This window comes from Neltuma alba, unplaced genomic scaffold, assembly GCF_004799145.2.
Source record: "Neltuma alba isolate B1F8T4 unplaced genomic scaffold, ASM479914v2 tig00013686_pilon, whole genome shotgun sequence".
Taxonomy (NCBI): domain Eukaryota; kingdom Viridiplantae; phylum Streptophyta; class Magnoliopsida; order Fabales; family Fabaceae; genus Neltuma; species Neltuma alba.
This window is the reverse complement of record NW_021637851.1, coordinates 21,143-37,681: the sequence shown is the minus strand read 5'-3', so window position 1 is coordinate 37,681 and position 16,539 is coordinate 21,143. Positions and strand designations below refer to the sequence as shown.

General features: G+C 32.9%; 3 protein-coding genes across 3 annotated transcripts; 2 read left to right on the top strand and 1 right to left on the bottom strand.

Moving 5' to 3' along the window:
- Positions 1–281: 281 nt before the first annotated feature.
- Positions 282–2,680, bottom strand: LOC114738785 (transcription factor bHLH18-like). The gene is made up of 4 exons (XM_028926854.1): positions 2,642–2,680; positions 2,025–2,531; positions 1,535–1,894; positions 282–290 (listed from the first exon to the last, which is right to left on the bottom strand). The coding sequence occupies exons 1-4, from the start codon at positions 2,678–2,680 to the stop codon at positions 282–284; spliced, it is 915 nt and encodes a 304-aa protein (XP_028782687.1).
- A 2,312-nt stretch (positions 2,681–4,992) lies between these two features.
- LOC114738784 (transcription factor bHLH18-like) lies at positions 4,993–5,478 on the top strand. The gene has a single exon (XM_028926853.1). The coding sequence runs from the start codon at positions 4,993–4,995 to the stop codon at positions 5,476–5,478; it is 486 nt and encodes a 161-aa protein (XP_028782686.1).
- Positions 5,479–5,552: 74 nt separating this feature from the next.
- LOC114738783 (transcription factor bHLH25-like) lies at positions 5,553–6,100 on the top strand. Its single transcript, XM_028926851.1, has 2 exons — positions 5,553–5,915; positions 6,017–6,100. The coding sequence occupies exons 1-2, from the start codon at positions 5,553–5,555 to the stop codon at positions 6,098–6,100; spliced, it is 447 nt and encodes a 148-aa protein (XP_028782684.1).
- Positions 6,101–16,539: the final 10,439 nt, after the last annotated feature.

Genomic DNA, 16,539 nt, shown 5'->3' with positions numbered 1-16,539 from the left:
AAATTGTTCTTGTTCTCTCTTCCCCTCCAATTCCCTCATACCAAACATAGGATAATAGTGATCTTTGAATGTGAATTGAAAGCAAAAGCTTGGGTCCCTCCAACTAAGTTACTTCATGCTTACAAGTTGAAAATTGAACCATTATAACTTGTTTAAGAGATGAAAATCCTTCAAATTATTTCTAATTGAGTTGGCAATGTAATGGCATTTTTCCAAGCGATAGAGATCCAAGTAATTAAGTGATAAAGCCAACTCAATTTGGTTCCTGAATCGAAGTATTTTTAGGCATACTGAAAAGAAAAAAATCATTAAGAAGTACAAGGAAAATTTTCAGATAATCCTCAGTGTAGCAAATTTATTTCCAGTAGCTCCCGCGGAAATTTGAAATTCCACCGCAGCTTTAATTTTGAGGGTAGAATGAAATTAATTTCTTAAGCAAAAGGACCTAAATAACACTTTTGAGAATCAATGAATCACCTTATTTTTATTGTAAAATACCTTATTTCAGTTGCAAATGCTCTTAGTTTACTTGTCAAGATGCCAAATTTAGTTGGATATAATTTATGTTTCTTCTAAATGACCTTATTTGCAATGTAAAAGCTCCTATATGTCTTGTGATGAATTGCCATACTTTTATTGTAAAAACTCTAATTTCTTGTGAAGGCATGTTTACTAATTTACTTGTAAATGCCGTACTTCACCTTATTTGTGTTATAAAATTCCATATTCCAATAATGAATTTGCTTAGTTTCCTTGTTAATTAATTCCGATCTTAATTAAGTTTATTTGGGTATAATTTATGTTTTTTGTGAATCACCTTAATTATTTGAATTCTAAAATATCTTCTTTGTCCTGTGAATGTCCTTACTTTTGTTGTAGGTTCCCTGATGTTTTTTGCGAATGCAGGGTTATTTGGGCCTTTTGGCTTGAAAAAACAATTTCATTTTACCTAGAAAGGGGCACAGTGGAATTTCAGATTTCTACGGGGTTATTGAAAATAAATTTGCACGGTGGGGGCCTATTTGAAACTTTCCCAAATATAAATTATAAAAGACAAATGTGGCCAAATATAAACTGAACATTATTCATTGGCAAGCTACACTCTGCAATCTGCATGTCTTAATGTAGTCTTGCATCATCGAAAAACTTCACTCTCAAAAAGCCAAGCACACTTAGTTTCAATTCTTTAATTTGTTATCAATAACACACACACGCACGCACAGAAGCACAAGACCTGAACACATAAAGCAAGCTTCTCCAAAAAGTGGAAATCCTTGAAGATCTAAACTCCAAAGAGTTAGTATGCCTCTTTTGATAAACTAGCAATGATCCCCATTACACTTCAAGAAAGTGCTATTCTCAGGCTTTTCACTACTTCCTTCACTGATACACTATATTCCTCACTCATCTGCATAACATGTAAATATATATATATATATATATATATATAGACGTCAAGTTATTATAAAAGCGTCAAAATAATTATTCCCAAATAACAAATATAGGGTTGTGTACGGTATACACATATATGTACCTGAGCAATAATGGTAACATCAAGAGTAGAGGAGCCAAATGGAATGACACTGAGATTAAGATTTTTGAGCTCATCAAGCATTCTAAGCATTGCACAGTCCTGTTTCTTGCAGAGGATTCTGATGAGCGCTTGTTTGTCGTCGGACATTCTTGCTTTGACATCGGGGAGTACGTCGTTGTTGGGTGTGTACCTGTCGCCGGAGTTCACTTCACTCGACGCCGGCGTGCCTGCTCTGTCAATATCATCATTGTCATCATCTGCAGACGTTATCTTGTTCGCCTCTTTCTCAAGTTCTTTCACACGTTCTTGAAGCCGCTTCACGTAACTTATAGCTTCGCTCAGTATAGACGCCTTGTCAATCTACGCACAAATGGTTTTGATGAGACATGTTTCTGGTATCGTTTCATATATACGGTGAACTTCGTATGAAATGCTAATTAAGATCAGCAAGAAGACACAGTACTAAGTACGTAAGGTACGGAGTTGTGACCTTTTTCAAGCCGGGGATGGTGGCCGAAAGTGCTATGAACTTTTCTGTGAGTTCCTGTCTCCTTCTTCTCTCAGCCAGTATGTGATCCATGGCCCCAGCACCGCTTCTGGCCTTCTTTTTGCCTCTGTTCATCGCTGGTTCATAGTCAAGCATTTCAACGGTCCGTTTGGGCTCCAAGGAATAACTGCTAACATCTTTTCTCTGGAGCGAATGATTATAACTGGGGTCTGGGATATCGGGAATCACAACGGATTGATCGAAAGACAGAACGCAAGCGGTTCGGGGTGTTGTTTCGGAAGCAGATTGTTGAGAGTTGACGACGAAACTGGAGTTGGCTGAGTTGCCGGTGGTGGCCCCGCCGTCGGGCACAGGGGTCGGAGGCAGAATCGTTTCACTATCTGAAGATAATAAATTATTCGGGTCCTGCAGGATATCTCTGAGAAAACATTGTCCTTCATCATCCTGATCCGAATTCGTTCCTCTTATATCAAATTCGTTCTCCATGTCCTTGAAAACAAAGTAATTAATGATACAGAGCATAATAATCAATAAAAGAAGAAATAATAATAATAATAATAATAATAATAATAATAATAATAATAAAAATTTGGACTTACGAGCTCAGAGAGGAAAGCCTCCCAAGACAGCTGATCCATTTTGTGAGAATGCGGAGCAAAGCAAGGCCGTTTGGTTGCCTTTATAACCAAAGGGATTTGAAAAGACAATGTGAACGTGCAAATAAGGGCTTAGGGCGGCACATATGAATGCATCGCACGTGTGGCAGTAAAATGGAGGAAATAAGGGTATGATGGGGAAAAATTGTTACTTATATTTTTCCGATCACATAATTGAAAGTTCACTGCTGTGAAATGTATTTTTTTTTATTTTCATAAAAACAACACAAATTTGAAAATATGGAACCAAATCGGCAAATTAATTCCGGCTACCAATTAATGAACTTGTCATTTATCATTATGGTCTATGTAATAGTCCTCCGGTCCTAAATATAAAATTTTTTTTATAGTGTAAATTACACTATAAAAAAGGTCTTATATTTAGAACCGGAAGGAGTACTATATTTGTTTAGACTTAGAAAGTCGGTTGTGATGTTAATGAAACTTTGTTTTAAAATTAAGTTTTATGTGTTCATGAATTATTTTCAAAATGAAATTGTAGACAAATATAAAATGAAATACTAATAGCCAATATTATACATGAAGCCTATAATTTCACAAGTGCACGAATTGATCTCTTAAAGAAATTGGTGCCAACAACAGGTCATTTTTGTTGTTTTTTCATATATAAAAATAAAAATGGCTAAACTTTGTGCTTCAGTCTTTACTCATCAGACTCATTTCAGTCTTTTGAAAGAACTAGTCCTCTTCTAGTTAACTCCAAGAAATATGCTTCCTAGAAGGTGATCGAAGGCATTCTAATTCTCCGATTACATTGATTTTTTATTTTATTTAAATTGTAATTTTTTTCAATCTTGTTGATAAACTTTTTTGATATAAAGGCACATTTGTCATTTAATTATATTTGCAAAATACCCAATCAGACATAACTCTTTCTCTTGAGATTTTGAAGTCTAAGTCCCTGAATTGGATTATTGTAATTTCCAACTATGTCATTTTTCCTTGTTTAATTATCTAAAAAGTAGTGTGACGTGGATGATGGTTAAAAAACAAAGACTGATGACTGATACATAAACTTTTTTATTGATATTATTGATTCATCCCGAGGCTGCCAAAAGGCAACGAATTATCACATGGCTGTTAGGTTGTGTAATGGTACATGGTTTAGGCAGAGCAGGCTTGGAAGCATGTATAAATCATGACATATATCTCTATTTTAAATACAAGAAAGACTTGACAAAGAAAAGGTTCACTTTTGGAAAATTTTCTTTTCAAAAAGACATCCTACAATATTTTTTGGGAGAATTATACTGAGATCTCAAAGAAGAAAAATAATTACAAAACAAATCCCAAATGTTGTCATTTCCTATTCTAGAACTCATTATTACAAGCTACTTAGGTTGTTATTGGGACTTGTTAGTAATTATTTTTCTTTCTTAGGACTTGATTGTAATTCTCCCTATTTTTTAAAAATTAAACAAAAAAATGAAAAACAAAAAACAACATATTTTGTAATTTGTGGCATGCAAGTAGTAAGGTATCATGCCTTGTATGTTTAGAGATTTTCTCCAAAATACTGCATCACAGACCTTTTCCCCCCTTAGCGTAAGCCCAAATGGCTACATGTGATCTCATCCTACTAAGTATTTGTGCATTATCACTGCGCAGAATGTATGAAAATTTTTTTTTACATCTCTCCCCAAGGGCCTATTTGTATTTGTCATGAAATAAGTCACCAAAAAAATAGAGTCAGGAAGAAATGGTGGGAAAAAAAGGGAGAACTGTAAGTTCTGTTTGGCATGAAACACTAAGAATAAGAGATGAGAATTGCGATTAAAATTAAGAAAATTTCATTAAGAAAAAGTGTTTAATATGAGGAATTACATATTACTTAAGACCCGTCTAGGGTGCATAGCAAACAAAAAAATATTTGGATTGTAGATTCGATTTTGTAAGGAAAACAAACAAGGGCTTGAAAATGAATTGGGGTTGGAAGGAACACGATGTTGTCTGGGGAATGGTCGTTGCTTGTGCCTCCTTTTATACTTGTTCATTCTCTCCCTCTTTTCTCGCTTCTAACACCACTTCTTCTGCTAAACCAAAGCTTCCACTTCTTTCACTCTCTCATGGACCACAACCCCTCTTCTCTCCAACATTTGGTGTGTGTGTGTGTGTGTTTATAACAATCAATCACGCTCCCAATATTATTAATTATTAATTTCTTCAACATCGCTATTCTATTGCGTTTCTTTTTTCACTTTGATTATCAAAATTAATTGGCCCTAACTCTGCTTGTTTTGGGCCAATCATCAATTTTGGTTCTCATACAGGAAATGGATGGTCAGGGTTTCTTCGATGAGGACGAGTTCTTGAGCGACGACATCTTTCACCAAGCAGAAAGCAGTCTCCGTCCTCAAGTCGAATCAGACCATAACTCCTCCTCCTCCTACGCCGCCGACGCCGTCGCAGATGCCGTCAACAACACATCCTTCACCCACAACAATGATGGCTTCCCCGCAAGCACTGGCGCCAACTCATTCTTCAACGATCCCAAGCACCCCGCCGTTTCAGCCTTCACTCTGTCTTTTGATAAATCCACCATCATCCCCATCACAGACGAACCTCCATGTCTCGCCAGAACTTCCTCTCCGCCATCGAAACCACAGCGAGCGATTCGCAGCGCTGAACACCGAAACAAGTCCAGATCCTCCTCTGAAGTCATTCATCACATTATAACCGAGAGGAGAAGAAGACAGGACCTCACTCAAAAGTTCATAGCACTCGCCGCCACCATCCCCGGTTTGAAAAAGGTCACTTAGCTTTTATTCTCTCACCACTTACTTGGATTATGTCCATAAAATACATAAAATCTTGTATTGCCGAGTGTGTATAGATGGACAAGGCGACTGTACTTTGCGAGGCGATCGATTACGTGAAGCGACTTCAAGAGCGAGTGAGAGAGCTGGAGAATAGTGAAGAGAAGAGGAAAAGAAGAGGAGGAGGAGGAGGAAGAGTGAGGAAAGAGAAAACCTCAACGGAGAAGTGTTGGTGTTGCAGAGCCCAGGAAGCGGTTGAGGTTCCAGAAATGGAAGTGAGGGTTCTGGAGAATGAAGTTCTGGTTCGGGTTCAGTGCGAGGGCCGACGAGATATGATGCGGAAGACGGTGGAGCTCCTTGAACACGTTCATCTCCCTGTCTCATGCTGTAACTCTCTGGCTTTTGGAAACTCTGCTTTGAGCATCACCATGGTCGCTCAGGTACATTCCTTCCTTCAACTCTAATGAATCGTCAGCATTTTCTTCGTGATGTACCTCTGCAAGTTGATTGTTTGCTGAATCTATTATTATTATTATTGCAGATGAAGGACCAATACAAGATGAAGGTGAATGATTTAATCAAGTATTTGAGGCAACATCTGTTCAAATCCCAGGATGTTCGGTAGGGATTCGTGCTAGCAGTGATGGATCAAGATTATAGTTAAGGTCTTACATTGTTTGGACTTGTGTAGCTTTATGTTTCGTTTTGAATCATCCAGCGATTCGACCCGGTTGTTGACTTGTTGCTATATAGCTCAACGCTTAATTAGATGATGTGTGGGGAGGATGATGAGCATTGAGCACCTATGAAATAAGAATTATCTTAGGTTAATATAATTTTTAGTCTTTTAAATTTGTATTCATTTTAGTTTTAGTCTCTCAAATTTTAAATTATAAATTTTGGTTCCTCTAAAAGTAAAATGATCCATGTTTTTATTGAATTACAGGAAATAATTTTTTAAATGAAAAGGAATTTAAGAGACCAAAATCTATGATTTAAAATGTAATGAATCAAAATCAAAATAAAAATAAAGTTGAGGAATCAAAAATTATATTAATCCAATTATTTTTTTGAAAAAATGATAACCAAAAGGTTAGTTTTATTTTAAACTCTGTACTTATCAAAATAATTCTGTAACTCTATCATTCACCGATAGTCTTCGACTTAGCTTTTCCCTTCACTGAGTGACTCAAAGCATGGGGATGGGTTTAAATTGTGTCCTAATTTATTATTTTTTATGTATTGAGACTTCTTATTAAAGTACATATATTTTAAATTGAGTTAAAGTTAAAAAGTTACTCCTCTGATCCTTAATATAAAATCTAATTATTGAGTTGATTTTAGTCTTAAATATAAGATCTATTTCTCATATTTACCAATTTTTCTTAAATTATCTTTATGGATGGTCCATCAACCATAATTAAGTGAAAGAGAGGGGGGATATTAAGGAGATTATGGTATTTTAGGAAAAACATATCATATTTCTTATAATTAACTAACTTATCTAACTTTCTTAATCTAATCAAATTAATTAAATAGGTATTACATTAAGGAACGGAAAAGTATTAAATTTTTATATAAGAGTTAATAAGGTTCTTATTGATTCAGATGAAATATATTGAAAATGTCTTATAAATAAGAGTTAATACTACTTTTGATCCTACTTATATGAGCTAAACAAGAAATTCATTTAGGTCCTAAATTTAATATTTTAATTCACGTTGTCTTTTAAATTTATAATATTTTGTCCAAAATATTTTTATTGATTGCACATATTGAGGGACTCCCACTTCATGATTAAGTTAATACACATTATTTTTTGCCAATAATTGTAAACATGGTACTTCCTTGATAGACGTAATTTGATCTTAGAATAAAAAACTTTGATCAATCTATCTCATTCATTTAATATTGTTTTAATATTATCCTCACTAATTTATTTTCACTCCTTTTTCTAATATATTTAATGCTCTTATTAAAATAGAGATAATTTAGAAAGAATGATACACAATTTTTGCATACTAATCATAAATAATTAGGGGAGAATCTCACCCAAAAAAAAATTAAAATTACTAAAATTCGCATAAAAAATTCTTACATAAATGTGTTGTTATTTACAAATCAAATGTTGTCAAAACCTATTAAAGTATAAGAGTCAAATCTGATCCGAGATTTTAGTAATTTCAAGTTTCTTTTTGTATGAAATTCTCTCAATAATAAACTTAATCAATTTTTTAATTTCATGTAAATTAATTAAACAGGTTTTGTATTTAGATCGCAGAAAATATGTCTCATGAATGCTTTCTTTCTTTTTTCTTTTCTCATTTTTGTTTTCTCATATGAGAACCTCACGAATGCTTTTTATTTGAGCCAAAGAAAACACGAGTATTACTATTATTGTTGTTATTTGTTATTTTGGGTTGAATATGAATGGATGGTCAATCCTCAGACGCCAGAAAAGGCAGGACTGATCAGTATTCACACGTGCCCACCCAATCCGCATAGAGGGCTTTTGCATCTGCATGTGGCAGCAGGTACTGATAGCACTCTTGTTTTTGTTTCTTCTTCCTTCTTTTTTTTTTTTTTTATAGTGTTCGTGTAATGGAGGATTTAAAAAGTCGTAGTTAATTGTTAACCAAAAATTTTGAATAGGTAATGAAATACACTCCTCTTGCCCTTAATATAGGATCTAAATTAAGAGTTAATATTAATTCTATATATAAATCTTATGTAATTAACATATTTAATATGTTCAAATTAGTTAATTAGTCTTACATTAAGAATAAGAAGAACAATAAATACTTATATAAAAGTTATAAAAACATGAAAAAGTGACTTTAAATTGCCAAACTTTTATAATAAATAGCTTATAGGTGTTGTGACCTTATTTAATTACTTGGATAAAATTGGAATTTTATTTTTGATTTTATTTCTCAAATGGACGCAGCGTCCTGATTTTTTTAGTGATACAATTTTACCTATAATCTTTTTTTTGGCAATTCACCCATGATCTTTTTTATGTTGGTGCAATCTTACTTATTACTAAACATAACATAAACACATAATTACACCCAAAAAAATATTATGGATAAAATGGCACTACTGAGAAGATCCGGGTGCCGGGCACATATAAGAAATAGAATCAAAGGTAAAATTATACATTTACCCTAGTGATTTTAACAAGTTGAAAATCTAAAAAAATATGATTGATTAACTGTGAGACAGAAATTGCAAATATCCAATCAAATGCAATGAATAACTAAATAAAAATTGTTAATAACTGGATGGACATTATTAATTGCTAAACAAACTAATAAGGTATATTTAATAGCTAAACAAAAATTGTGAATAATTTGTAGCCAAACCTAAGTAATCTGTACATTATTTTACATTATCTTGATGACAAAATTTGGTGGCTGAATGGTCATTTACAATTTTAAAATTCAAGTTGACGTAGGCATTTGTGTTTTTTTTTTTCCACTTGAGTTTAAAATCCCATTTCAGGATCCCACATTTCACAAGAATTATGCGATTTCAGTGCATCATATTGGCTTTTCGTAATTTTTAGGTTTTTTTACTATCATTTATTTTTAGAAAAAATCTTTATTTTCTTTTAAAAAGCTCTTTATCAGGCCTACCTTTTTTTTTTTTGGGGAAAAAGAAATCTGTCGGGTTCACCATTCATGTACATGTGAATCAGTACTTCCCTGTGGGTGTGTGTTCCTAAATTTTATTATTTTTGTAACAAAAAAAAATTATTATTTTAGAGGCAACGTGATCCACGGGGGAAGTGAGGAAGTCCTTTCTATTCCTAATTCCATTTATTTTAATTTTATGCGGCTCCCATCCTTCCAACTTAAATTATTCAATGATACAAATTTTCAAGACGAGGCACAAAAAAAAAAAAGATTGTAAAATCATCAATTCAAATGAAATTCAAAAGCCACCATAAAATAATAATAACAAAACATATTTGGGAGCCATATAATAGGGAAAATGACCAAAAAAATGACTGTTGAAATTTGAAATGACAAAATGGGCATGCAAATAACTGAAATGACCAAATGGGCATGAGGTATTAATCTGGAATTTTGACAATTCGGTAGAAAGATTAAAATGTCCTGGAACCTCTCTAAAGACATGAACTGAAAGAAAACACATAATATACCAGAAGAGAGAGAAAGCTGAGAAGACAAAGTTGGAGCAAGAGTTGAAATCTGAAAAGAGGAAAAAGGTAAGCAATTTTTTTGTTAAAATGCTAGTATCGCCTGCTTTCTTAACTCGAGTTGCTGCTGCATGCTCAAATGGGGATGGGCTTGTGAGTGTAGAGGGTTTAGATGAAGAATTTGACCAGGATGAGAGAGTGACGCATTAGAAATGGAAAAATGGTGGCAAACAGTAAGCATGAGGTGGTCAGTATTGTTAAATTCATTAGTGAAATTGTAAAATCCTATATTTAAGTTGTCAATAGAGTAAGTGGGTGTATGTGTTTTTTGGGTGTTTCGGAAAGTAAATGAAATTGATTATTGGGGAACCAAAATATTGATTTGTGGTTCTTTGCTGCAGGTTAGCAAACTTTGATGACATCTAACATTGGGTCTAACATTGAGGAGTAATTTTTTGGTTTGAATGGAATAACTTTTGAACCATTTTTTTTTTTTGGAGAATGGTTGATAGGTAGGTTATCTTTTTTGTAAATGATGATAACTGGGTAGAATATGTTTTGTAATCTGAATGACAAGGAAACATTAGGTGGTGGTTTAATCTTAATGTTAACTTGTCATTTGAATATAAGTTATGTAGCTTCTGTCATAGGCGTACTGGTTTTTGGTAAAATTTGTCACTTTAGTAGTCAATTCCATTACACATGTAGTAAAGTCTAAATGTTAATATAAACATATTATGATGTTCTTCAGGTATACTTGTATGCTATTTTGTCAACACATTTTGCCATTTGTTTAATTCCCCCAAGGGAGACAATGGAAGTTGGCAATGGGCATGACCGGAGTGGTTAATTTGATTATAAATGTTGTTATTCACATTACAAATGTTGTTATTATCATTATGGGGGTAGTAAGTGGCTATGGCGTATCGTCTTACAAGCATGTGTGTGTGTTCATTGCTGCTAGGGCTATTGATGCTTGAGGTTGCGGGATTCAAGTTTTGGAAATTTAGAAGTTGATATAGTAGTGTTCAGAGACTGTTTAATGAATCTGAATTATATATTAGCATGTTCTGAAAGTGGAAATAATTTGCAGATTATATATTATTGCTACTTGAAATGTTTTGAAGGTTAAAAGCTAATTCTATACTTGTAAAATATTTGTATATATGTGCGTATGTGGGTCATTGCTTGTGAATTGATGCTTGTAGAATTAAAGTATTGAGACATAAAACTGATTTTTTTTTTAAATCTGCTGGTTTGAGATTTGAAGAGCCAGAGATTAAAAACTGATTTGGACATAATGATTTATGTCTCTAAGTGCTGAATTATGGTTGTGCTTTTTGAATCAGATTGTTTTATAGCCTATGAGCTCAAAGTAGAAGCTGAAAAATCAATTTCAGTTACTAAATTATGCTTTCATGTGGTGGCTAGTGAATCATGACCTTAATTCAAGACGTGACAAAGTATTGAGCTTGCTTTCATCAAATAAAGCCACCACACTGATAAAAAAGACAGCATCTGTGATAGTAGTAAAGATTATGTAAATTAAGCATATAGTACTTGTGAAAGCAGTGTCCAGATATTGTCAAAATACTTGACTTATGGTTGTAGGTTGTAAGTTATAATATTTGTTGGCTTAATTTAAATCTTTTTTGGGATAATTTCACTAAACAAGTAATGGTAATTACATTATGCATAATGAAGTTGTAACTTCCATCATGGCATTTGCAACTCAATTATTTGTGCCCCAAATTACATTTACTTGGACCCAAATTTCACTACACATGTAATGGAATTAACAACATTCGTAATGAAAGTGATCACTTCCGTATTGCCATTTGCAATTCGTTTATTTCAAACCCAAGTAACATATATTTGGAGCTAATTCCACTACTCGGTAATAATAATAACAACATTTGTAATGTGAATTACAATTTTTGTAATGAGAGTTACCATCTCGCTATTGCTATTTGTAACTCGTTTATTTCAAACCCAAGTAATATGTATTTGAAGCTAATTTCACTATCCCGATAATGATAATGACAACATTTATAATGTGAATTACAACTTTTGTAATGAAAGTTATCATTTTGTTATTGCCATTTGCAATTGTTTAATATGAAATGAACTTAACATGTATTTGGAGCCAATTACACTACCCTGATAATGATAATGACAACATTTGTAATATGAATTATAACTTTCTTAATGAGTTACCATCTCGCTATTGCCATTTACAGCTCGTTTCTTTCAAACCCAAGTAACATGTATTTGGGGCCAATTTCACTATCTTGATAATGATAATGACAATATTTGTAATGTGAATTACAACTTTTGTAATAAGAGTTACTATCTCACTATTGCCATTTGCAACTCATTTCTTTCAAGCCCAAGTAACATATTTTTAGCCAATTTCACTATCTTGATAATGATAATAACAATATTTATAATGTGAATAATAATATTTGTAATCAAATTAACTACTCCGGTCATACCCATTGGCAACTTTCACATCTCCCTTGGGGGAATTAAACAAATGATAAAATGTGTTGACAAAATAACATACAAGTACACCTGAAGAACATCATAATATGTTTACATTAACATTCAGATTTTACTACATGTATAATGGAATTAATTACTGAAGTGATAATATTTACTAAAAACCAGTACATTTATGACAGAAGCTATATAACTTATATTTAAATGACAAGTTAACATTAAGATTAAACCACCACCTAATGTTTTCTTGTCATTCAAATTACAAAATATATCCTACCCAGTTAACATCATTTACAAAAAGGATAACTTACATATCAACCATTCTCCCAAAAAAATTAAAAATGGTTCAAAAGTTATTCCATTCACACCAAAAAATTACTCCTCAATGTTAGACCCAATGTTAGATGTCATCAAAGCTTGCTAAAGAAGCACAAATCAATATTTTAGTTCCTTAATAATCAATTTCATTTGCCTTCCGAAACACCCAAAAAACACACATACCCACTTACTCCATTGACAATTTAAATATAGGATTTTACAATTTAACTAATGAATTTAATAACACTGACCACCTCATACTTACTGTTTGCCACCATTTTTCCATTTCCGAGGTGTCACTCTCTCATCCTGTTCAAATTCTTCATCTAAACCCTCTACACTCACAAGCCCATCCTCATTCGAGCATACAGCAGCAAAGTGAGTTAAGAAATCAGGTGATATACTAGCATTTTAACAGAAAAATTGCCTTTTCCTCTTTCCAGATTTCGACTCTTGCTCTAGCTTCGTCTTCTCAGCTCTCTCTCTCTTCTGGTATATTGTGTGTTTTCTTTCAGTTCATATCTTTAGAGAGGTTCAGAGACATTTTAGTCTTTCTACCAAATTATCAAAATTCCATATTGATATTTCATGCCTATTTGCCTATTTGGCCATTTCAGTTATTTACATGTCCATTTTGTCATTTCAAATTTCTCATGTAATATGGTGCAAATACCAAGAAATTTGTTTTATGGATGTACTCTATAGAAGAGAAGGAGGGGAGAGGAAAGAGAGACGGTAGATGAAGGACACGTGGAAGGAGAAGAATCGGAGGGTGGAGATAGGAGTCGCATGTGAAACGAGTGTGATATATAATTAAGTTGTGAATGAACGTGGCATGCCCTCGTCGATCTTCTTCATCATCGGATGGTTTATAAAGCAAACCAAAAACACATCTCACTTTGCACTCCGCCCTCGCTCTCCTTTCTCCTTTATTTCATTCTCGCTTTCTTCCAGGATTTAGAAAACCCGAACCGGATTGGCCGGTTCAAAGAGCCTTCTTCCTGTTATCTCCACATGACTTGCAATATTGATCCTTATTAGTGTATCACACAACCTTCTTCTTCTTTCTCCTCTTCCTCTTTAATTAGTTTAGAATACTCCTTCCTGTGCTTAATATAAGAGTCAGTTTTAAAATTTTATCTGGTTTTACTTATAATATATAAATCTTTTTTGTCTCTTATATTTATTATTTTTTCTCAAAATAATTTATCAAAATTATATATAAATTAATATATATGATATAGTGTTCAAGTCACAATTATTGCTGTCAGATAATTTATCTGACAAAGATTTTTATTCCACCCACATTAGTTAAGTAAGGGTTATAATAAGAATGGCATTTTTGTTCTCAACTCCGTGTTATATATGTATTGGAATCGTGTGATACACTAGCACGGATCAATGTTCCCTGTCATGTAACCAACTAATTTTTTTTTCCTTTTTTTCCTCGGATAAATATGCTTCTTTATTGACACACACACACACACACATTCTCCCATGTTTCTGTATTAATAATTAGATAGATAGCTAACACATGTAGCTTAGTTAGCTAATTAATCTAAGCACATGTATGTTACGATTGATGTGAGGAACTAATTAATGATCCATTGTTTCTTGGATGCAGGAAAGGAATTAATAATGTTTGAGTTTTCTGGATGCAGAGTCTGGAAATCGATCATCGGTAGACGCTCAACCCTACTCTTGGCCAACTAATTAGAGGCCAATATTTTGGTACAGTTTACTTAATTATATTATACTACCTTTGGTCTTGATTATAAAATCTCGTTTATAGTCTACAGACAAGATTTTATAATCAGGACCAGAGGTAATACTTGAAATAAGGCGTTTGTTCTTATTAACACATTGTTTAAAAGAGAGATTAATTTTTTTCATATGTCCATTTGTGTGTGTGTGTGTGTATCAGAAGGGCATATCATTGTGCGTAAATGAAGATTTTAAAATTTATATGTAAGGTTAATAATTTTTTTTGGATATATTTGTATACACCAAGGCAACTTTTAAAAAAAAATTAATGCGTAAAATCATTTTTGGTTCTCTAACTTTGGTCAGAGGTTTTTCTAGCCCGAGACGAACATGACATTTTGGATTATATTTTTTGAGAGAAAATTATTTATTGATGAAGATGTTAAAAAATTTTAGAAGCGTGTAGTATCCATACGGGTCCTCGCCCCAGCATGGATGGAACGATGATATAAAATTAAAATGTTTTGTTTTTGTTAAAAAGAAAAATAATTACTAAAAAATCATAATGATAAGTGAGTTATCATTTCTTATATTAAAACTTATCATCATAAATTACTTACTTGTTATTATGATTTTTAGTAATTATCTTTTTTTTAATTGAAACTAGAAATTTTCTCCCAAAAAAAAAAAAGGGAAAAAAGATTGGTTAAATAGGTGGAAGCGAGAAGAGTGAATTCAGATCTGAGTCAATTCAGTATTGTACAAAATGGGGAGGATGAGTTCAACAGGATGAGCCAATTTTGGGACTCCCTTGGACCAGTCAAAAAGCATTGATTTCAAATAAAATTAAGATTTAATTTTTATTTATTAATTAAAGTTTTTAGTTTCGTCCATTCAAAATATATTTCCTTAAAAGTAACATAATGATTAAAATTTGAAAGTACTATTAGAGTAGGATATGAATACTCATAATTATACTCTTCCTCGGGACCTAATTATACATCCTGTTTATATTCTACAAATGAAGTCTTATAATTAAAATCGGAGGTAGTATTATTTTAAAAAAAGTAGGATATAGTATGACGTGGGTGATGGACAAAAGGAAAAAAAAAAATTGACTCAATAACATTTATTATATAATATTTATAAAAGAAGTAAGATTATAATATGCCTACAAAGCATAAAATATCAAGCGCGAAACAACCTAAAGCTCTAACCTCAAATTAGACGAGGAAAAAACAACACAGCTGTCCGAATGAACGAGGAAACTTCAGTAGACATGTCCAAACATAACTAAAAATTGAATCCAACCGAATTTAATTTCAATTTTTTGGTTCATTTATTTTAGTTTTCAGCTAAATATTTTATTTTTATTTTTATTTGATTTCAGTTTCGTGCATAAAATTGGCTCTGTTCAGTCTTCTGATTACTAAATTGAAAAACCGAATGCTCACCACAATAACAACAAATAATCAATTTGATCACCTTGTTTCCGGAAAGGAGCACAACACACTAGTCTCCGATCATTTTGAAGTTCCTCTACGAGTTTTCCGTTTTCCTTTCTCCGATCATTTTGAAGCCCCACCAAAAATGTCCTTGTCCTTTGCCAGCTCTCTGCTTCCCTCCAACTTCACCTAATTATTCCGAATACCAGCTGAGATAGAGCTTATTGTAAATGGAATATACCATCCGAAGTTTTGATGTTGATGGTTCTCTAAATAGCCCCCTACACCGTCAGAGATCATAATAAACAAGTTTGGGCATAATGGTGTTTCACATCCTTTGAGAAGTAAAATAGATGTACTGTCCCTTGTATTCTCAGATTGGGATTTTATTTGGAGTCACTTGTATTAAGTACGTTTGCCTAAATTCAGATAAGGCTATTATGTTTACCTACTTATTTTATGTTTTGTAAATCACAGTTAAAAAAAAAACCATTTTTGAAAACCTAACTTCCTTATAATGTAGTGTTGCTTTACCTTGCTTTTGCTCGTAATTCGTAAGGCTGAAGATGTGACCAGTGACTTGATGACCTTGCTAAGCGCACCTTCTGAAAAGAATTAGGCCAACTTTGGCTTTGTTCATTTCTCGTTTGGTAGGTTTTGTTTTGTTATGTTTTAACTTCCAAAAATAGTATCATGTCTTTGTACTCCCCAAAAAACAATCAAAAAGGATTTTTTTTAAAATTAAACCAAAAAAATGACAAAATAAACAACATATATTGCAATATTTTAAAGAGGAATGCAAGTAGTGAGATGGATCATGTATTAGACGTATAGAAACTTTCTCCAAAATTTTGCATCGCACCCCTTTCTCCTCAGAACCTAAACCAGAGAACACTTTCTATACCAAATATATCTGGTCTGCGTACTCCA

Coding starts and splice junctions, on each gene's coding strand:
- LOC114738785 (XM_028926854.1), bottom strand. CDS start 2,680: ATGGATCAGCTGTCTTGGGAGGCTTTCCTCTCTGAGCTC. Junction 2,532..2,641: donor AGGCTTTCCTCTCTGAGCTC/GTAAGTCCAAAT, acceptor TTTGTTTTCAAG/GACATGGAGAACGAATTTGA. Junction 1,895..2,024: donor CCATCCCCGGCTTGAAAAAG/GTCACAACTCCG, acceptor ATTTGTGCGTAG/ATTGACAAGGCGTCTATACT.
- LOC114738784 (XM_028926853.1), top strand. CDS start 4,993: ATGGATGGTCAGGGTTTCTTCGATGAGGACGAGTTCTTGAGCGACGAC.
- LOC114738783 (XM_028926851.1), top strand. CDS start 5,553: ATGGACAAGGCGACTGTACTTTGCGAGGCGATCGATTACGTGAAGCGA. Junction 5,916..6,016: donor GCATCACCATGGTCGCTCAG/GTACATTCCTTC, acceptor TTATTATTGCAG/ATGAAGGACCAATACAAGAT.